The sequence below is a fragment of the Scyliorhinus torazame genome, chromosome 14, assembly GCF_047496885.1.
Source record: "Scyliorhinus torazame isolate Kashiwa2021f chromosome 14, sScyTor2.1, whole genome shotgun sequence".
NCBI classification, from domain to species: Eukaryota; Metazoa; Chordata; class Chondrichthyes; order Carcharhiniformes; family Scyliorhinidae; genus Scyliorhinus; species Scyliorhinus torazame.
This window is the reverse complement of record NC_092720.1, coordinates 211,913,357-211,935,008: the sequence shown is the minus strand read 5'-3', so window position 1 is coordinate 211,935,008 and position 21,652 is coordinate 211,913,357. Positions and strand designations below refer to the sequence as shown.

At 50.7% G+C, this 21,652-nt stretch overlaps 1 protein-coding gene across 1 annotated transcript in view; it reads right to left on the bottom strand.

Annotated features, from left to right (window-relative positions):
- cyp21a2 (cytochrome P450, family 21, subfamily A, polypeptide 2) overlaps window positions 1–18,407 on the bottom strand; it is a 36,174-nt gene extending 17,767 nt beyond the window's left edge. The window contains exons 1-8 of the mRNA XM_072475617.1: window positions 18,110–18,407; window positions 16,666–16,755; window positions 13,399–13,553; window positions 13,164–13,259; window positions 6,653–6,763; window positions 5,534–5,620; window positions 1,742–1,945; window positions 101–270 (exon numbers count right to left, since the gene is read on the bottom strand). Coding sequence (XP_072331718.1) covers window positions 101–270; window positions 1,742–1,945; window positions 5,534–5,620; window positions 6,653–6,763; window positions 13,164–13,259; window positions 13,399–13,553; window positions 16,666–16,755; window positions 18,110–18,335 — 1,139 coding nt within the window. The 5' untranslated portion in view covers window positions 18,336–18,407. The remainder of the gene's footprint in view (window positions 1–100; window positions 271–1,741; window positions 1,946–5,533; window positions 5,621–6,652; window positions 6,764–13,163; window positions 13,260–13,398; window positions 13,554–16,665; window positions 16,756–18,109) is intronic.
- Window positions 18,408–21,652: the final 3,245 nt, after the last annotated feature.

The window sequence follows — 21,652 nt, the reverse complement described above, 5'->3', positions numbered from 1 at the left end:
ATGCCAAGCAGCCCCGTGGGGCAACGGGGGCAGGAAGCTGAGGTGACCCCGGGAAATGACCTCCGGATGCAGCAAGAAATGACTGGGATGTGGGAGCCACCTCTTGTCGCAGGTTGCGCGGTGCAGCAAGGACAGAGGCACCACGGGTCTGAGCCGCAGAACCTCGGCGATGGTGGCAGACAGAAGGGGCAGATTCCTCCGCTCAGCGTAGGTGGGGTAACGGTCTTCTCCGACCAGATTGCACATCTCACCGTAAATGCGGTCCTGAATCTGAAAAAGACAAAAGAGGGTGTGAAAAGCAGCTGTGTGACTTGGCGGCGCCATTCACTCTGACCTCCCTCCCTGCCTGTTTGCACTTGATGGGTGGGATTTTCCAGCCATTCCCACCGGCGGGATACATGGAACATAGAACACACAGTGCAGAAGGAGGCCATTCAGCCCATCGAGTCTGCACTGACCCATTTAAGCCCTCACTTCACCCTATCCACAACCCAAAAGATGTGCAGGGTAGGTGGATTGGCCACACTAAATTGCCCCTTAATTGGAAAAAATGAATTAGGTATTCTAAATTTAAAAAATATATTGTTGTGTTCTGCTGCTCCATGCAGCATAAGCTGCTCCCTTGATATATACTCTGACAAAGGAAGCTCCAGACTACGAAATGAGTTAAATGTGTTTATGGAACTATTAGCACAGTTCTCAAATGAGTTCGATTCTCTGCTAATCTAATTGTAGTAACTCAGTCTATCTTTATTAGCCTGCTCTAAGCCATGTGCTGGGGTGTGATGCTGTGAATCAACCCTGATGTACTCTCTAGATGTCTGTCTGTGATATGTGTGCATATCATGACATCTCCGGTGCTCCCTCTAGAGTTTACTTAGTTGTAGAAACCCGCCCTTTCACCTATTTTAATAATAATAATCGCTTATTGTCACAAGTAGGCTTCCATGAAGTGATTGTGAAAAGCCCCCAGTCGCCACATTCCGGCGCCTGTTCGGGGAGGCTGGTACGGGAATTGAACCGATGCTGCTGGCCTTGTTCTGCATTACAAGCCAGCTATTTAGCCCACTGTGCTAAACCAACCTCATTTTCCAGGCTGGCGGCCACTAGTCAGAACAGAGTGGGAACCCCAAAAAATAACAATTCTCCAACTCGGGCATGAAGTGTGGGGTGCAGGGGCAGTGCTTAAAATCTGAAGGCTACTTCAGATTTGGAGCCCCCTCCACTCCGGGAACTGAGAACTCTGGCCCTCCCTTCCCCCCAGCCCAGCCTAACCCCCGACGCCATGATTGCCCCCCCCCCATTCTAACCCTCAAGGGCATCTCCTACTCCCTCCAACCCCCGAGACCCCAGGAACCTACCTTAAGAACAGCCCTGGGATTTAGTGCCAGGCAGAGCATTGCAGTACCTCTTCTAGCCACTGCAGTGCTGTGCCTGGACGGGCTGGAGAGCTGCTGCCCAAACTGATGGGGCGATCGCTCTCCAAGGCGGGGACAGACAGAAGACCTGCCCACTGTCAATCAGATTTCAAATGACCGTGAAATGGCAGTGGGCTTCCGATATTCAGCAGGAGCACATTACGTGCCGACTCTCAGGATGGCTAACACCAAGCGCACACCATCCCGAAATTCCGCCTCGAAGTGCCAAGTTGCCCACTTGAATGAAAGAACAGAGGGACTGCAGGAAACGAGGCAGCTGGTTTTGAACAGGGGCCACGTCCAGTTGTTGAGCTCTCACTCACGTCAGGCCTCTGAATCAGGAGGGCGATCGCCCAGCTCAGAGTAGAAGATGTTGTTTCAGTTCCTCCCACGAACAGGTCCACAATGGCCATGTGGATATGTTCCTCAGTGACCTCGCCCAGTTCGGCAGTTTCTTCCTCCTGGTCCCAGAAATACTTCATCAGTGCATCCGTGGTATCGCGGACCTTCCCCTTCTGAAATGTCTCCTACAACACAAAGCTCCAAATGTTACTCCTCCACCCTTGCCGCAATCCCTCTGCTGCCAAAACCCACAACAGAACTTTGCCATCTCTAGATTTGAATATTCCACCATTCCCCTGGGAAGCTCCCGCCCTCCGGAAGCTTCAGCCCATCCATAACTCGATTGCTCCTGTATCCTAATTTGCAGTGAATCCCACTGACATATTACCCCCAGTGTTTCTCGGCCTACATTTGGTGATGGGTCCCAACAGCCTCTTCATTTTTAAATTCTCTTCCGTGTTTTCCAACACTTCCAAAGCCTTGCTCCTCCTGATCTCAGTATCCGCCTCCAATCCTACAAGGCTCCAAGGTCCCTGCACTCCTCCAATTCCAGCCCCTCCTATATATTTTGTTTCAATCGCCTCCATCAGGGGCGGGAACGTCGCCTGGGCCCGCGAATCAGGAATTCCCTCCCTAAACCTCTCTCTTTCCTGATTGTATTTTTCACATGCGATGGCAATGCAAAGACTCAGATGAGTGTGAAACATTCTGTGGCGACTATTTCGAGGAAAGGCAGGGTGGTTTCCCCCCCCCCCCCCCTCCCCTCACCCCCCACCCCACTTTAATTCCCTCAACCAATATCTCCAACAAAGAACAGATTATCTGCGTTTCTGCCATTGACCTGTTCCTTGGACTCTCAAGTATTTTGGGGACAGCCAAATGAATGGCGTCACCTGTCTTAATGTGACCCAAATGTCAAGTTGTGGTTTGTAACCCCTCCTGTGAAGCTCCTCAGGATGTTTTACTCTGTTGAAGGTGCTACAGAAATGCAAAGAATTCTTACCTCATGTGCTGACTCAGGAAGGCACTGGAGCACTGGGGAAAAACCCTCTGCTTTCCTCCCCTCTTCCATTACTCTTGACTGTAGTTTATTTTAAATTAATTGATGGAATGTGGGCTGGGCCAGCATTCATTGCCTGTCTGTAATTGCCCTGGACGTGAGTGCCTTGCTGGCCCATTTCAGAGGGTAATAGAGAGTCAACCACATTGCTGTGGATCTGGGGCGGGATTCTCCGCAATCGGACGATGTCCGCCGACCGGCACCAAAAACAGCGCGAATCAGTCCGGCATCGCGCCGCCCCAAAGGTGCGGAATCCTCCGCATCTTGAGGGGCCGAGCCCTAACCTTGAGGGGCTAGGCCCGCGCCGGACTGATTTCCGCCCCGCCAGCTGGCGGGAAAGGCCTTTGGTGCTCCGCCAGCTGGCGCGGAAATGACTTTGCCGTGCGGCGCATGCGCGGGAGCGTCAGCGGCCGCTCACGGCATCCCCGCACATGCACAGTGGAGGGGGTCTCTTCCGCCTCCGCGATAGTGGAGACTGTGGCGAAGGCGGAAGGAAAAGAGTGGCCCCACGGCACAGGCCCGCCCGTGGATCGGTGGGCCCCGATCGCGGGCCAGGCCACCAGGCCCCCTCGGGGGCCAGATCACCCCGCGCCCCCCCCCCCCAAAGGACCCCGGAGCCCGCCCGCGCCGCCTTGTCCCGCCAGTAAGAGAGGTGGTTTAATCCACGCCGGAGGGACAGGCATTCCAGCAGCGGGACTTCGGCCCATCCGGGCCGGAGAATCGCCGGGGGGGGGCCCGCCAACCGGCACGGCGCAATTCCAGCCCCCGCCGAATCTCCGGTGCCGGAGAATTCGCCAACCGGCAGGGGTGGGATTCACGCCAGCCCCCGGCGATTCTCCAACCCGGCGGGGGGGTCGGAGAATCCCGCCCCTGAAGTTACATGGACGACGGACCAGGTAAGGTCGGCAGATTTCTTTCCCTAAAGGACATTGGTTTCATGGTCATCATTGCACTTTTAATTCCAGATTTGTATCGCATCTGCTGTGGTTGGAGTTGAACCTGGGACCCTAGTGCATTACCTTGGGCCTCTGGGTTACTAGCCCAGTGACAATACCTCTATGCCACCACCACCCCACTAAAGCTATACAAGGTTACAGGACAGTCAGACATAGCTACAGCTCCTCTCCAAGGTGCCTCTTACTCACCATCTCCCAGTGAGTGACATCACGATGATATAGCTCCATACACACATGCTCAGTAACTGCTGCTCGAGTTAACCCTTTACTCTACACTGGATGATGGGTGCCTGCTCACCTTTTGCCTCACACATCCCTTTAAGCCAGCTGGTTATGGGCTTGGATGTCAGCCTAGGCCAAGGCTTCCCAAATTATGGTTTACGCCCCCCTGTGGGGTTGCAAGATGAGATTTTGGGGGTCGCGAGCTCAGAGACGGTGATGGCTGTGGTGGGGCTTGGGCTGATTTCTGACAGCTGATAGGCCCCATTAAATCCTCACATTCTCTTTCCTTAATGAGCTGAGGCCTGATCACTGCTGCCAACAAAGATACGTGTCCAGCTAAACGCCCTCCCGGCCACAATCAACTCCTGTACACCCTCAACAGCAGAAGCCACCCCCCCCCCCCCCCCCCCACCAGCCCCATATCTTGTAAACCGCACCCATCCCCCCCATAGTTTTCATTCTGCAGTCATACGAAGACTGGGTGAGGCATTAAAATGGGATGATGGTGTTTGAAACGGTTTGGGAACTACTGATCTAGACTTACACTCCCAACGCAGTACTGAGGGAGTACAGGGTTGCCTTTTGGATGGAAGGCTGAACTGAGGCCTCCTCTTCCCTCACAGGAGGACGTAAAGATCCCGTGTAGCCACCATTTTGAAGAAAGGTATAGGGAGAGTAGGGAAGATCTCCTCAGTGTCCCAGCCAATATTTATCCCTCAATCAACATCATTAACACAATATGGTCATTACTACGTGCATACTTGTGAGAATCTGCTGTATGCAGTTTAATTCTTGCATCTCCTAATAATACAACAGTCACTCCAGCCTCAAAAGGTCCTCCATGTTTTGAAGGTGCAATGCTCTCAGACATGCAGAATTGTCTGCACTAAAGCAAATATTTCTTTCATGCCTTCAAATAGACTGGCAAAGTGTGCCCACCTTGTTAAAGTGAAGGCAGAGTGGCAGTAAGAAATTCTGCCGCCATGTCTTGATTTCTGGCGACGAGAGAAGTCAATGTATTTATTTCACGTTTCATAGAATTTTTTTTGTTTATTCGTTCACGGGACCTGGGCATCGCAGGCTGTGCCAGCATTTCTTGCCCATCCCTAATTGCCCTTCAGGGGCAGCCAAGAGTTGCTGTGGGTCTGAAGTCCCATGTAGGCCAGACCAGGTAAGGAAAGGAGAGTTCCTCCCCTAAATTCATTAGTGAACCAGCTGGGATTTTTGTGACATTGGTTTTATGGTCACCATTAGAATTTAATTGAATATAAATTCTGCCGTAATGGGAGTTGAACCTGGGACCCCAGTGCATTACTTTGGGCCTCTGGGTTACTAGCCCAGTGACAATACCTCTATGCCGCTGCCTCCCCACTAATGTTATACAAGGTTACAGGACAGTCAGGCATAGCTACAGCGTCTTACTCATCGTCTCCCAGTGATGACATCATGATGGCCTAGCTCCATTCGCACATGCTCAGTAGCTATTGCTCTAGTTACCTGCTAAAACTGATGGTTGTTGAACGGCGCTCACTCACCTTGTGCCTCTCAATCTGACGGCGGATAAAGGTATCTCGTTTCCCCACTGCCTTTTGAAAGTCCTTCCAGGCGGAATTGGGAAAATGCTAATGATAATAACGGTGGGGGGGGGGGAAATAAAAATGTTCCGTACATGAATATGTGTTCCACTCGCAAACAGCCAATCAATGGGAACGAGCATGGATACATTTTGACAACCGACTGACAATGTTAAACCGATCCAAATGTTACTCTGAACCAGCCATATACTGCCGACCGTGTTCTAGACACGGTGATGCTCCGCAGTGCGAGGTGTGGTCATTTGGAACGGCCTGAATTTTAGGCCCAATAAAATCGGACACTTAAAATTTAAATATTGGACATTTTAAATCAAGTCACAGCTCGCTTCAACAAACAGCCTGATGGGAATTCAAACTTGGCCACTGAAACTCGAACAAGCTGACAGGGCATGTCTGGACCTGCCCTGTCACTCACCCATCAGGAGACCAGCGATTCTGTTGCAATGCACTGACTTGTTTTCAGTTGTCCCTGTCAAGCCAGACTTTCTGGCACCCAGGGCAATAGGTTATGTGCAAGCAACACCACCAGAGATGATGGCGGGCCCCGGTGACCTGTCAAGTGGTCATCATGTAATCCCTTGGGTGTTGGGACCCCCTTCCTGAGCCCTCATTGGCCAAACGCCAGAGAGGTTTCTGGACAGACGAGGGGAAGGGTGTAAGAATCAAACACGCAGACCTCCCACCAGCAAAGACTCCACGCATAGGCAATCAAGACGTCTGATCTGAGGCGGAAGGAAGCAGCGTGCAGCATGGAAGGAAGCACCTTCCAACGAAGAAAGACCCTGAGGAAATTGGGATCCACAGAATCGGACCCGCGGGACAACCGTGTCCATCAATACAGGTAGTAGAACAAATCTTGGGGATCTTTAGTTTATGGTTTTGGTTAATTTAAGGGTAAATATTGTTGTTGTTGAATAATCTCCTGACTAACAAAGACAACTGGGTAAAACTTTGAAGAAAATGCTGGTCATAATATCAGAGATTTTACAGATACATCAGCAGGCAGAGCACCCTGAGGTGCAGATAGTGACTACCAGGTGGCATTCTCAGGTGTCTTACCTGCAGTATGGGAAACATGTCCAGAAGACTGATTGAGGGCGACCCCCAGAGACTGACCAGCTCCACCAGGCAGTCATGTATATCCTGGAGCTCAGGATCATTCTTCTCATACTGAAATCAGTCAAACAATGGAATATGTAATGTAGCACAGAGCACAACTCACCCACTGTGTGTGTGTCGACATTGACACTGTGTGTGTGTGTGTGTGTGTCGACATTGACCCTGAGTGTGTGTGTGTGTGTGTGTGTCGACATTGACCCTGAGTGAGTGTGTGTGTCGACATTGACCCTGAGTGTGTGTGTGTGTGTGTCGACATTGACCCTGAGTGTGTGTGTGTGTCGACATTGACCCTGTGTGTGTGTGTGTCGACATTGACCGTGTGTGTGTGTCGACATTGACCGTGTGTGTGTGTGTGTGTGTGTGTCGACATTGACCCTGTGTGTGTGTGTGCGTGTCGACATTGACCCTGTGTGTGTGTGTCGACATTGACCCTGTGTGTGTGTGTCGACATTGACCCTGTGTGTGTGTGTGTGTGTGTCGACATTGACCCTGTGTGTGTGTGTGTGTCGACATTGACCCTGTGTGTGTGTGTGTGTCGACATTGACCCTGTGTGTGTGTGTCGACATTGACCCTGTATGTGTGTGTGTGTGTGTGTGTGTGTGTCGACATTGACCCTGTGTGTGTGTGTGTGTGTGTGTGTCGACATTGACCCTGTGTGTGTGTGTGTGTGTGTCGACATTGACCCTGTGTGTGTGTGTGTGTCGACATTGACCCTGTGTGTGTGTGTGTGTCGACATTGACCCTGTGTGTGTGTGTCGACATTGACCGTGTGTGTGTGTGTGTGTGTCGACATTGTCCCTGTGTGTGTGTGTGTGTGCGTGTCGACATTGACCCTGTGTGTGTGTGTCGACATTGACCCTGTGTGTGTGTGTGTGTGTCGACATTGACCCTGTGTGTGTGTGTGTCGACATTGACCCTGTGTGTGTGTGTCGACATTGACCCTGTATGTGTGTGTGTGTGTCGACATTGACCCTGTGTATGTGTGTGTGAGTGTGTGTGTCGACATTGACCCTGTGTGTGTGTGTGTGTCGACATTGACCCTGTGTGTGTGTGTGTGTGTCGACATTGACCCTGTGTGTGTGTGTGTCGACATTGACCCTGTGTGTGTGCGTGTCGACATTGACCCTGTGTGTGTGTGTGTGTGTGTCGACATTGACCCTGTGTGTGTGTGTGTGTCGACATTGACCCTGTGTGTGTGTGTGTGTGTCGACATTGACCCTGTGTGTATGTGTGTCGACATTGACCCTGTGTGTGTGTGTGTGTGTCGACATTGACCCTGTGTGTGTGTGTGTGTGCGTGTGTCGACATAGACCCTGTGTGTGTGTGTGTGTGTGTGTCGACATTGACCCTGTGTGTGTGTGTGTGTGTCGACATTGACCCTGTGTGTGTGTGTGTGTGCGTGTGTCGACATAGACCCTGTGTGTGTGTGTGTGTGTGTGTCGACATTGACCCTGTGTGTGTGTGTGTGTGTGCGTGTGTCGACATTGACCCTGTGTGTGTGTGTGTCGACATTGACCCTGTATGTGTGTGTGTGTCGACATTGACCCTGTATGTGTGTGTCGACAGTGACCCTGTGTGTGTGTGTGTCGACATTGACCCTGTGTGTGTGTGTGTGTCGACATTGACCCTGTATGTGTGTGTCGACAGTGACCCTGTGTGTGTGTGTGTGTCGACATTGACCCTGTGTGTGTGTGTGTCGACATTGACCCTGTGTGTGTGTGTGTGTGTGTGTGTGTGTCGACATTGACCCTGTATGTGTGTGTCGACAGTGACCCTGTGTGTGTGTGTGTGTGTGTGTGTGTGTCGACAGTGACCCTGTGTGTGTGTGTGTGTCGACATTGACCATGTGTGTGTGTGTGTCGACATTGACCATGTGTGTGTGTGTCGACATTGACCCTGTGTGTGTGTGTCGACATTGACCCTGTGTGTGTGTGTGTCGACATTGACCCTGTGTGTGTGTCGACATTGACCCTGTGTGTGTGTGTGTGTGTGTGTCGACATTGACCCTGTGTGTGTGTGTGTCGACATTGACCCTGTGTGTGTGTGTGTGTGTGTGTGTGTCGACATTGACCCTGTGTGTGTGTGTCGACATTGACCCTGTGTGTGTGTGTGTCGACATTGACCATGTGTGTGTGTGTGTCGACATTGACCCTGTGTGTGTGTGTGTGTGGACATTGACCCTGTGTGTGTGTGTGTGTGTCGACATTGACCCTGTGTGTGTGTGTGTGTGTGTGTGTGTGTCGACAGTGACCCTGTGTGTGTGTGTGTGTCGACATTGACCATGTGTGTGTGTGTGTCGACATTGACCATGTGTGTGTGTGTCGACATTGACCCTGTGTGTGTGTGTCGACATTGACCCTGTGTGTGTGTGTGTCGACATTGACCCTGTGTGTGTGTCGACATTGACCCTGTGTGTGTGTGTGTGTGTGTGTCGACATTGACCCTGTGTGTGTGTGTGTCGACATTGACCCTGTGTGTGTGTGTGTGTGTGTGTGTGTCGACATTGACCCTGTGTGTGTGTGTCGACATTGACCCTGTGTGTGTGTGTGTCGACATTGACCATGTGTGTGTGTGTGTCGACATTGACCCTGTGTGTGTGTGTGTGTGGACATTGACCCTGTGTGTGTGTGTGTGTGTCGACATTGACCCTGTGTGTGTGTCGACATTGACCCTGTGTGTGTGTGTGTGTCGACATTGACCCTGTGTGTGTGTGTCGACATTGACCCTGTGTGTGTGTGTGTGTGTGTGTGTCGACATTGACCCTGTGTGTGTGTGTGTGTGTGTCGACATTGACCCTGTGTGTGTGTGTGTGTGTGTCGACATTGACCCTGTGTGTGTGTGTGTGTGTCGACATTGACCCTGTGTGTGTGTCGACATTGACCCTGTGTGTGTGTGTGTGTGTCGACATTGACCCTGTGTGTGTGTGTGTGTGTCGACATTGACCCTGTGTGTGTGTGTGTGTGTCGACATTGACCCTGTGTGTGTGTGTCGACATTGACCCTGTGTGTGTGTGTGTGTGTGTCGACATTGACCCTGTGTGTGTGTGTGTCGACATTGACCCTGTGTGTGTGTGTGTATGTGTGTGTCGACATTGACCCTGTGTGTGTGTGTGTGTGTGTGTGTCGACATTGACCCTGTGTGTGTGTGTGTGTGTCGACATTGACCCTGTGTGTGTGTGTGTGTGTCGACATTGACCCTGTGTGTATGTGTGTCGACATTGACCCTGTGTGTGTGTGTGTGTGTCGACATTGACCCTGTGTGTGTGTGTGTGTGCGTGTGTCGACATAGACCCTGTGTGTGTGTGTGTGTGTGTGTCGACATTGACCCTGTGTGTGTGTGTGTGTGTCGACATTGACCCTGTGTGTGTGTGTGTGTGCGTGTGTCGACATAGACCCTGTGTGTGTGTGTGTGTGTGTGTCGACATTGACCCTGTGTGTGTGTGTGTGTGTGCGTGTGTCGACATTGACCCTGTGTGTGTGTGTGTCGACATTGACCCTGTATGTGTGTGTGTGTCGACATTGACCCTGTGTGTGTGTGTGTGTGTGTCGACATTGACCCTGTGTGTGTGTGTGTGTGTGTCGACATTGACCCTGTGTGTGTGTGTGTGTGTCGACATTGACCCTGTGTGTGTGTCGACATTGACCCTGTGTGTGTGTGTGTGTGTCGACATTGACCCTGTGTGTGTGTGTGTGTCGACATTGACCCTGTGTGTGTGTGTGTGTGTCGACATTGACCCTGTGTGTGTGTGTCGACATTGACCCTGTGTGTGTGTGTGTGTGTGTCGACATTGACCCTGTGTGTGTGTGTGTCGACATTGACCCTGTGTGTGTGTGTGTATGTGTGTGTCGACATTGACCCTGTGTGTGTGTGTGTGTGTGTGTGTCGACATTGACCCTGTGTGTGTGTGTGTGTGTCGACATTGACCCTGTGTGTGTGTGTGTGTGTCGACATTGACCCTGTGTGTATGTGTGTCGACATTGACCCTGTGTGTGTGTGTGTGTGTCGACATTGACCCTGTGTGTGTGTGTGTGTGCGTGTGTCGACATAGACCCTGTGTGTGTGTGTGTGTGTGTGTCGACATTGACCCTGTGTGTGTGTGTGTGTGTCGACATTGACCCTGTGTGTGTGTGTGTGTGCGTGTGTCGACATAGACCCTGTGTGTGTGTGTGTGTGTGTGTCGACATTGACCCTGTGTGTGTGTGTGTGTGTGCGTGTGTCGACATTGACCCTGTGTGTGTGTGTGTCGACATTGACCCTGTATGTGTGTGTGTGTCGACATTGACCCTGTATGTGTGTGTCGACAGTGACCCTGTGTGTGTGTGTGTCGACATTGACCCTGTGTGTGTGTGTGTGTCGACATTGACCCTGTATGTGTGTGTCGACAGTGACCCTGTGTGTGTGTGTGTGTCGACATTGACCCTGTGTGTGTGTGTGTCGACATTGACCCTGTGTGTGTGTGTGTGTGTGTGTGTGTGTCGACATTGACCCTGTATGTGTGTGTCGACAGTGACCCTGTGTGTGTGTGTGTGTCGACATTGACCCTGTGTGTGTGTGTGTCGACATTGACACTGTGTGTGTGTGTGTGTGTGTGTGTGTGTCGACAGTGACCCTGTGTGTGTGTGTGTGTCGACATTGACCATGTGTGTGTGTGTGTCGACATTGACCATGTGTGTGTGTGTCGACATTGACCCTGTGTGTGTGTGTCGACATTGACCCTGTGTGTGTGTGTGTCGACATTGACCCTGTGTGTGTGTCGACATTGACCCTGTGTGTGTGTGTGTCGACATTGACCCTGTGTGTGTGTCGACATTGACCCTGTGTGTGTGTGTGTGTGTGTGTCGACATTGACCCTGTGTGTGTGTGTGTCGACATTGACCCTGTGTGTGTGTGTGTGTGTGTGTGTGTCGACATTGACCCTGTGTGTGTGTGTCGACATTGACCCTGTGTGTGTGTGTGTCGACATTGACCATGTGTGTGTGTGTGTCGACATTGACCCTGTGTGTGTGTGTGTGTGGACATTGACCCTGTGTGTGTGTGTGTGTGTCGACATTGACCCTGTGTGTGTGTCGACATTGACCCTGTGTGTGTGTGTGTGTGTCGACATTGACCCTGTGTGTGTGTGTCGACATTGACCCTGTGTGTGTGTGTGTGTGTGTGTGTCGACATTGACCCTGTGTGTGTGTGTGTGTGTGTCGACATTGACCCTGTGTGTGTGTGTGTGTGTGTCGACATTGACCCTGTGTGTGTGTGTGTGTGTCGACATTGACCCTGTGTGTGTGTCGACATTGACCCTGTGTGTGTGTGTGTGTGTCGACATTGACCCTGTGTGTGTGTGTGTGTGTCGACATTGACCCTGTGTGTGTGTGTGTGTGTCGACATTGACCCTGTGTGTGTGTGTCGACATTGACCCTGTGTGTGTGTGTGTGTGTGTCGACATTGACCCTGTGTGTGTGTGTGTCGACATTGACCCTGTGTGTGTGTGTGTATGTGTGTGTCGACATTGACCCTGTGTGTGTGTGTGTGTGTGTGTGTCGACATTGACCCTGTGTGTGTGTGTGTGTGTCGACATTGACCCTGTGTGTGTGTGTGTCGACATTGACCCTGTGTGTGTGTGTGTGTGTGTGTGTGTCGACATTGACCCTGTGTGTGTGTGTGTGTGTCGACATTGACCCTGTGTGTGTGTGTGTCGACATTGACCCTGTGTGTGTGTGTGTGTGTGTGTGTGTCGACATTGACCCTGTGTGTGTGTGTGTGTGTGTCGACATTGACCCTGTGTGTGTGTGTGTCGACATTGACCCTGTGTGTGTGTGTGTCGACATTGACCCTGTGTGTGTGTGTCGACATTGACCCTGTGTGTGTGTGTGTGTGTCGACATTGACCCTGTGTGTGTGTGTGTGTGTCGACATTGACCCTGTGTGTGTGTGTGTGTGTCGACATTGACCTTGTGTGTGTGTGTGTCGACATTGACCCTGTGTGTGTGTGTGTGTGTCGACATTGACCCTGTGTGTGTGTGTGTGTCGACATTGACCCTGTGAGTGATCCACTGATCAAGGGAAAAGTGAAGCTGAGGCAGAGGATCGGCGATGTTCGTACTGAGTGGCAGACCAGTCTCTCAGAGCCAAACTGCCTTCTCCAGCTCCTATTCTTCACACCGAACCTTTTGATGTGTGGTTGCCGAGTGTCCACATTGCAAACATGGACGGCTGGTTGCCACAGCACTTGCTGACCTCTCAACCTCTGACCTGTAGGTGAGGAGCCGAGACGAGTGCAAGTGGGAGAGGCAGGTTACCATGGTAACCAGCACCAGGGATCACTGGGGACAGTTACTGTCATCCCTCTCTCGCCTTCAAGGACTGCCCAGCCAAGTGAGCAACAGTGATAAGAGAAGGTAACAGAGAACATTTCCTGAAACAACAATAAAATGATGAGAGGATCCTTGTGAACATTTACCTCTGTACCAAAGGTGAGGGAGGAGATGACATTACAGGTGGACATGGAGAAATCTCTTGTTGTGTCCACTGGCATCCCCACATAGCTCTGGAATGTCTATAGGGAATGATAAACAGAGACAGATTATTGTAAGAAAGTTCTTTCCCCATTTTGGTAAAATGCATTTCAGGCCACCTCAGGTGGGTTCGGCCTACTCCATCCACCCAATCTCTGCAGAGGACAGTCCGGACTGTACCTCACACAGTTTCCGAGCCTCTCGTTCCACCAAGGGTTCCAGCGCCATGTTCCGACTCCGCTGAATCACACCGTGCACCAACTTCTTCTGGATCTTCCAGGTGCTGGTGTAATCTCCGAGGGCCAGGTCCTTCCCGCCAAAGGAGATGAAGTTTCCTGCAGGGAACAGTGACAGGTTAAGACAATTGGGCCAGCGACGGAAGGGCAGAAACCCTAACCCGACCTGTAACACACCTGAGCATCCTGTCCCAAGTCAGCGGGACCGAATTTTGGACTGGGCCTGTCGGGCCAATCATGGCACTGAAGGAGGCCATTCAGCCCATCAAGTCTCTGTCAGCTCTCCGTAGCCATGATGTGGAGATGCCGGCGTTGGACTGGGGTGAGCACAGTACGAAGTCTTACAACACCAGGTTAAAGTCCAACAGGTTTGTTTCGATGTCACTAACTTTCGGAGCGCTGCTCCTTCCTCAGGTGAATGAAGAGGGATTGAGTTCCGGAGTCAGGAGGTCATGTTGCAGCTGTACAGAACTCTGGTATGGCCGCATTTGGAGTATTGCGTACAGTTCTGGTCACCGCATTATAGGAAGGACGTGGAGGCTTTGGAACGGGTGCAGAGGAGATTTACCAGGATGTTGCCTGGTATGGAGGGAAAATCTTATGAGGAAAGGCTGATGGACTTGAGGTTGTTTTCGTTGGAGAGAAGAAGGTTAAGAGGAGACTTAATAGAGGCATACAAAATGATCAGAGGGTTAGATAGGGTGGACAGTGAGAGCCTTCTCCCGCGGATGGAAATGGCTAGCACGAGGGGACATAGCCTTAAACTGAGGGGTAATAGATATAGGACAGAGGTCAGGGGTAGGTTCTTTACGCAAAGAGTAGTGAGGCCGTGGAATGCCCTACCTGCTACAGTAGTGAACTCGCCAACATTAAGGGCATTTAAAAGTTTAATGGATAAACATATGGATGATAATGGTATAGTGTAGGTTAGATGGCTTTTGTTTCGGTGCAACATCGTGGGCCGAAGGGCCTGTACTGCGCTGTATTGTTCTATGTTCTATGTTCTATGTAAGACCTCTTCATTCACCTGAGGAAGGAGCAGCGCTCCGAAAGCTAGTGACATCGAAACAAACCTGTTGGACTTTAACCTGGTGTTGTAAGACTTCGTACTGAGCTCTCCGTAGAGCAAGCCAATCAGTTCCATTTGCCCCTCCACTCTGTCCCTGTAGACCCCCGAGTTTATTTCTCTCAAGTCCCCATTCACATCACTTTCAAAATCATTGATCATCTCCCCGTGCAGCACCCTGGTGGGCAGCAAGTCTCAGTTCATGAGCACTGGCTGTTTCTTCACATCCCCATCTCTTCCCAAAACCTTAATTCTGAGTTCCCCAGGAGCAGCACGGTGGCGCAGTGGGTTAACCCTGCTGCCTCACGGCACCGAGGTCCCAGGTTCGATCCCGACTCTGGGTCACTGTCCGTGTGGAGTTTGCACATTCTCCCCGTGTTTGCGAGGGTTTCGCCCCCACTTGCCAAAGATGAGCAGGTTAGGTGGATTGCCTACGTTAATAGCCCCTTAATTGGAAAAAATGAATTGGGTACTCTAAAATTAAAAAAGAATTCTGAGTTCCCCAATCCTTGTCCCAACAATGGGAGGCGGGCCATTCAAACCCTCGAACCTGTTCCACCATTTAATTAGACGATGGCGGATATAATGATGGACACTTTGGTTTCCTCTATCTTAACCTTCTCCCTTGTTCTACCCTTCACTTCTTTTGCCTTTATCTCCGTGTTTCTTCGGTTTCTCTGCTTCTCATCCGTCCCTTGTGTCTGACCTGTGGTGAAACCATTGAAAATGGGTGTCAGGTCCGTGTCATTCCGCCACTCCCTCTCCTCCCTTGGGCCAGGTACAGCAGGGAGAATCAGGAGGCTATTGCAGGGATTTCATTCGAATCATTAAGACACTCCTATCAAACACCATCAACATCCCGGGAGTTACCATTGACCAGAAACTGAACTGGACTAGCCATATTAATATTGTGGCTACCAGAGCAGGTCAGAGGCTAGGAATCCTGCAGAGAGTAACTCACCTCCTGACTCCCCAAAGCCTGTCAATCATCTATACGGTACAATAGGAAGTCTTACAACACCAGGTTAAAGTCCAACAGGTTTGTTTCAAACACTAGCTTTCGGAGGGCTGCTCCTTCCTCAGGTGAATGAAGAGGTATGTTCCAGAAACATATATATAGACAGATTCAAAGATGCCAAACAATGCTTGGAATGCGAGCATTTGCAGTTAATTAAGTCTTTACATATCCAGAGATGGGGTAACCCCAGGTTAAAGAGGTGTGAATTGTCTCAAGCCAGGACAGTTGGTAGGATTTCGCAGGCCAGATGGTGGGGGATGAATGTAATGCAACATGAATCCCAGGTCCCGGTTGAGGCCGCACTCATGTGTGCGGAACTTGGCTATAAGTTTCTGCGCGGCGATTCTGCGTTGTCGCGCGTCCTGAAGGCCGCCTTGGAGAACGCTTACCCGGAGATCAGAGGCTGAATGCCCTTGACTGCTGAAGTGTTCCCCGACCAGAAGGGAACATTCCTTTTGTTTTTATAAATTTAGAGAACACAATTCATTTTTTTCCAATACTGGGGCAATTTAGTGTGGCCAATCCATCTAACCTGCACATCTTTTGGGCTGTGGGGGCAAAACCCGGCAAACATGGGGAGAATGTGCAAACTCCACACGGACAGTGACCCAGAGCCGGGATCGAACCTGAGACCTCGGCGCCGTGAGGCAGCAGGGCTAACCCACTGTGCCACCGTGCTGCCCTGGAAGAGAACATTCCTGCCTGGTGATTGTCGCGCGATGTCCGTTCATTCGTTGTCGCAGCGTCTGCATGGTCTCGCCAATGTACCACGCTTCGGGACATCCTTTCCTGCAGCGTATGAGGTACGAGTCAGGAGTGCAATGGAATACTCTCCACTTGCCTGGATGAGTGCAGCTCCGACAACACTCAAGAAGCTCAACACCGACCAGGACAAAGCAGCCCTGATGGCTCCTCCTTCCACAAACATTCAAACCCTCCACCACCAACAAACAGTGGCAGCCGTGTGTACCATCTACAAGGTGCACTGCAGGAACTCACCAAGGATCCTTAGGCAGCACCTTCCAAACCCACGACCACTACCATCTAGAAGGAGAAGGCCAGCTGCTGTGAACGAGTGGCAAGAGGAGAAACTGAAGAGGGAAAGAGGGAGAAAACGGGTCTCGTACCTATAAATGTCTGAGGCCGTCCTGCAAGGTCTGACGGTCCCTTCACCAGTGCCTCTTTGATCAGCTCCACACTGTTCAGCACCACGATTTCTGGAACCAAGTGAAAGGTTTTGGACTTTTCAATATGAATTTTAACAAAGTACTTACAGCAGAGACACAGGTCATTCTCCCCACTGCCCCCGTGGTGGTGTTGCTGTCTTTAACCCCGCCTATATCCCCTCTGCCTATTCACACAGCCTTCAAATCCTCTTTCGCTCCCACTCTCTCTTGTGTATTTACCCAGCTTTCCCTCAAATACATCCAGACTATTTACCTCAACCTCTCCCTGTGGGAGCGAGTTCCACCTTCTCACTGCTCTCTGGGTCAATAAACTCACCCCCGATTTCCTTGTTGGATTCATTTGTGACTATCTTTCAGTGATATTCATAATATGGAGACCAGCACTGTGCACAATGCAAAGCTTGGCTCCGAGGAACTGGTTAATACATAAAGAGAGGGAATATATAATAGAATTCTGCAAAAACCCTAGGCCCTGGCGCTTATTGATTCAAAGATTCCTGGTAAATGAATTATTGAAACAAAGAAAACTACTTACCTTCATACTGACTATGGGTACACTGCTGTGTATGACACACGCACTTCCACACACACATACATAAACACACATACATGTACTCAAACACATGCATGCACAAAAACACACAAACACATGCACAAATACACATACATGCACAAACAGCTGCTCAAACACATATACATGCACATACACAAATGCACACACAAACACATGCACAAACACATATACATATACATGCACATACACAAATGCACATACAAACACATGCACAAATACACATCCATGCACAAGCACACACACAAGCACATCCATAAACACACATACACACAAGCACTCCTGCATGCACAAACATGCTCATGCTCGCACAAATACATGAAAAAAAAACATGCACAAACACATACATACACATGCACAAACACACAAGCACACAACAAACACATGCACGAACACACATACATGCAGAAGCATGCACAACATACACAAGCACATGCACAAAACACATGCACAAACATACACACAAGCACACACACGCACACACAAACACATACACGCACAAGCGCACAAACACATATGCGCAAACTCACATACATGCACAAGAACACATAAACACACATGCACAAACACATGCACAAACACACACACAAACACACATACATACAAACACAGATTCACAAATACACATGCACACACATGCAAACACACACACACACATGCACAAACATACATGCACAAACACACATACACTACACTATTAATGTTCATATTCTAATCTGGTTACTACCCCAGTCTCTCTATCATTCATTGTGCCTGCAGTTATCTCAGTATTAATAGCATTTCCCCCTACGTTAATCCTCTCAGATTTCCCACCTTGTTTCCATGTCCGCAGTCTGTAGATTGGCCCAAATCTCTTGGCCAATTTGGTGAGGTGGATGTGGAGGTTTTGCTGCCTCAGGTCCTGCAGGTTTCCAATGAGCGGCAGTAGAGGGGGGCCAGGGAGCTGCTGTCCGCTGCGTTGCTTCTGGAACCTTTCACGCCTCCAGATCTTTAGGGCTATGAAGAGAGAGATGAAGCTGAGAAGGAATATGGTTATCATGCTGAGTGTTTCTCACCTGTCGCTGGTCTGAAATGCTGCGGCTGATGGAGAGGTACCAGTGTCCTTCACATTGATAGGGTCAGCCCATACTGCAGGCTCGGGTCTGATCATTCGGATTAAATACATTCCTGGAGGCTTCACACATGACCTGCCTGTCAGTCGGCTAACACAGCCATCCTTCCTAAAACGCACCATCCTCCTCAGCCAATTGGAAAACAGAAAGGCTCCTGACCCAATCGGATGGTGTTCAGATAAACAGAACTTTCTTTTCAATATTTGTATCTCTGGAAAAGAGAAACGTTTAAAGAAAATGGCCCCAAACAAATATGGCTGGGATTTTCCAGCTCAGGATCATGCTTTCCCAGAAGGTCCTGGCTTATGTCCCAATGATTGTTTTCTCCAGGGTTGCTCATAGCAGTGTTCTTGGAGATTGGTGTTAGATTCCCGGAGACTCCAGGCCAATCTGGAGGGTTGGCAACACTGCAGCTGGCTGAGGGCAGGTTCAGAGCAGGATTAGTCCACCTTCCCTCTGTCCTTACAGACCAAAGCCATATCCCTCAGCCTCTCACTCACCCATCAATCTAACTAACATCTCAACTCCACCCAACTTACCGTCCAATCAACACATCATTGTCCACTGAGGCATTCCAGCCTATCCGAGTCCGTCCATCCAGAGAGATGCTGATGTTCCCACATTGTAGCGTCCAACCATTTCCTTATTCCTGCCCTTCATTTGTTGGAGTCTTTCGGAAAAGGGATAGGTCCAATGCCCAAGTGCAGCAGGGCCTGGACACCATTCAGCCTTAGGCTGGCAAGTGGCACATGACATTCTCGCCACGCATGTGCCAGCGAATGACCATCTCCAACAAAATGCCCGCTGGATTGGCACCATACTAAACATTCAATCACTCCAACGCCGATGCACGGTGGCAGCCGTCTACAAGGTGCACTGCGGTGACTCACCAAGGTTCCTCAGGCAGCACCTTCGAAAACCACACCCATTACCATCTGGAAGGACAAGAGCAGCAGATGCCTGGGAACCCCGCCCACCTGGAGGTTCCCCTTCAAGTCACTCCCTATCCTGACTGGGAAAGGTATACTACCGTTCCTTCACTGTCGCTGGGGGAACATCCTGGATCTCCCTCGCTAACAGCACAGTGGGTGTACCTACACCTCTGGGACTGCAGCGGTTCAAGAAGGCAGCTCACCACCACCTTCTCAAGGGGCAATTAGGGATGGACAATAAATGCTGGCCTAACCACATCCCGCAAAAGAATCAATCAAAAAAAAAGAGTCCAAATATCCTAATCCATACTGGGATAGCAACAGCACATAGCATGAAGGGGGCAGCACGGTGGTGCAGTGGTGAGCACTGCAGTCTCACGGCGCTGAGATCCCAGGTTCAATCCCGGCTCTGGGTCACTGTCCGTGTGGAGTTTGCACATTCTCCCCGTGTCTGCGTGGGTTTCGTCCCCACAACCCAAAAATGTGCAGGCTAGGTGGATTGGCCACGCTAAATTGCCCCTTAACTGAAATAAATGAATTGGGTACACTAAATTTATTTTTTTTAAACCAAATAGCATCAAGGAAAGGGGAATTCCTGAAGTACGGACAAAGGATTTCTCCTGAGTTGTGCGTATCCACTCAATGAGGAAGAAATAATTCCTGGATGGAATTCTGGGGAATGGAATGGCTTCCACTGTCTACATATGGAGTGGGAATAGTTTTGGCTGAAGGTTCTTTCCACACTCGGGACAGACTATATCTGCAGCATTCGTTCAATCTGCGGAACAGGGTGAGAACAGAGAGGCAGTCTGTCCTCCATCAATCAGGACAGGGCTGATAGGGGTCAGGGTGAGAGCCAGACCCACCATCGCAATAAACATTCCCGAAACAGGAAGGAGCAGGGTCAAAAACAAAACTAACGGAGCATTGTTCAAGGCAGCGGAGCTCAACATAAACACTTGCTTTCCGATAGCACTCACCACATCCTCAGGCTTTCCTCAAGTACTTTATACTCAATGAAGTACTTCCTGGAGGTAATTAATGTGGGACGTAGGGCAGATAATGTTCATACACAGCAAGTAGTGACCAGATAATCTGCCTTGAGTGTGTTTGTCTGTACCTGTGTATCTGTGCATGTGTCTGTGTGTGTGTTGTACATGTGTGTGTGTCTGTGCCTGTGTGTATGTGTATCTGTGTGTGTGTCTGTGCATGTGTCTGGGTGTGTGTTGCACATGTGTGTGTCTGTGTATCTGTCTCTGTACGTCTGTATGTGTGTGTGTTGCCTGTGTGTGTGTCTGTATGTGTATATCTGTGTCTGAGTGTGTGTACATGTGATTGTATGTATGTGCCTGTGTGTGTGTCAGAACATGTGTGTGTCTGTGTGTGTGTCTGTATATGTATATCTATGTCAGAGTGTGTGGCTGTGTGTGTGCGTGCGTGCCTGTGTGTGTATCTGCCTGTGTGTGAAACTGTGCCTGTGTGTGTCTGTATGTGTGTGCCTGTGTCTGTATGTGTGTGCCTGTGTCTGTCTGTGTCGGTATGTGTGTGCCTGTGTCTGTGTGTGCCTGTGTCTGTGTGTGCGTGTGTCTGTCTGTGTGCATGTGTGTCTGTGTGTGTGTCTGTCTGTCTGTTTGTGTGTCTGTCTGTGCACGTGTGTCTGTGTGTGTGTGCGTGTGTATCTGTGTTTGTGTGTCTGGGTCTGTGTGTGTGTATCTCTGTATCTGTGTGCCTGTTTGTGTGTCTGTGTGTGTCTGTGCGCGTGTGTCTGTGTGTGTTTTTGGGCCTGTGTGTGTGTATCTGTGGCTGTGCATGTGATGTTGGTTGAGGAAATATATATTGTCCAGGATGTCGAAGGAATTCCCAAATCTTTGATATAGAGCCCATGGCCGGGATTCTCCCTTCCGGGGATTAGGTCCCCACGCCGGCGGGAAAACCGGCGCTAACGACTCTGGTGTCAACGGACCCCCAAAGTGAGGAATTCTCACTGCCACGGGGGCTAGGTGGACGCCGGAGGGGTTGGCGCGCTCCAGCCAGCGCCGAAGGGCCGGCGTATTTTGGTGCATGCGCGGGGGGGGGGGGGGGGTTCTCTTCTCCGCGCCGGCCATGGCAGAGCCCTACAGAGGTCGGCGCGGAAGGAAGAAGTGCCCCCGCGGAACAAGCCCGCCCGCAGATCAGTGAGCCCCGATCGTGGGCCAAGCCACCGTGGCCCCCCCCCCCAGGGTCGGATCCCTCCACGCCCCACCGAGGAATGCCCCCGCCGACTTACCTGCCAGGTCCCGCCGTGTGGGACCATGTCTAACCCACGCCGGCGG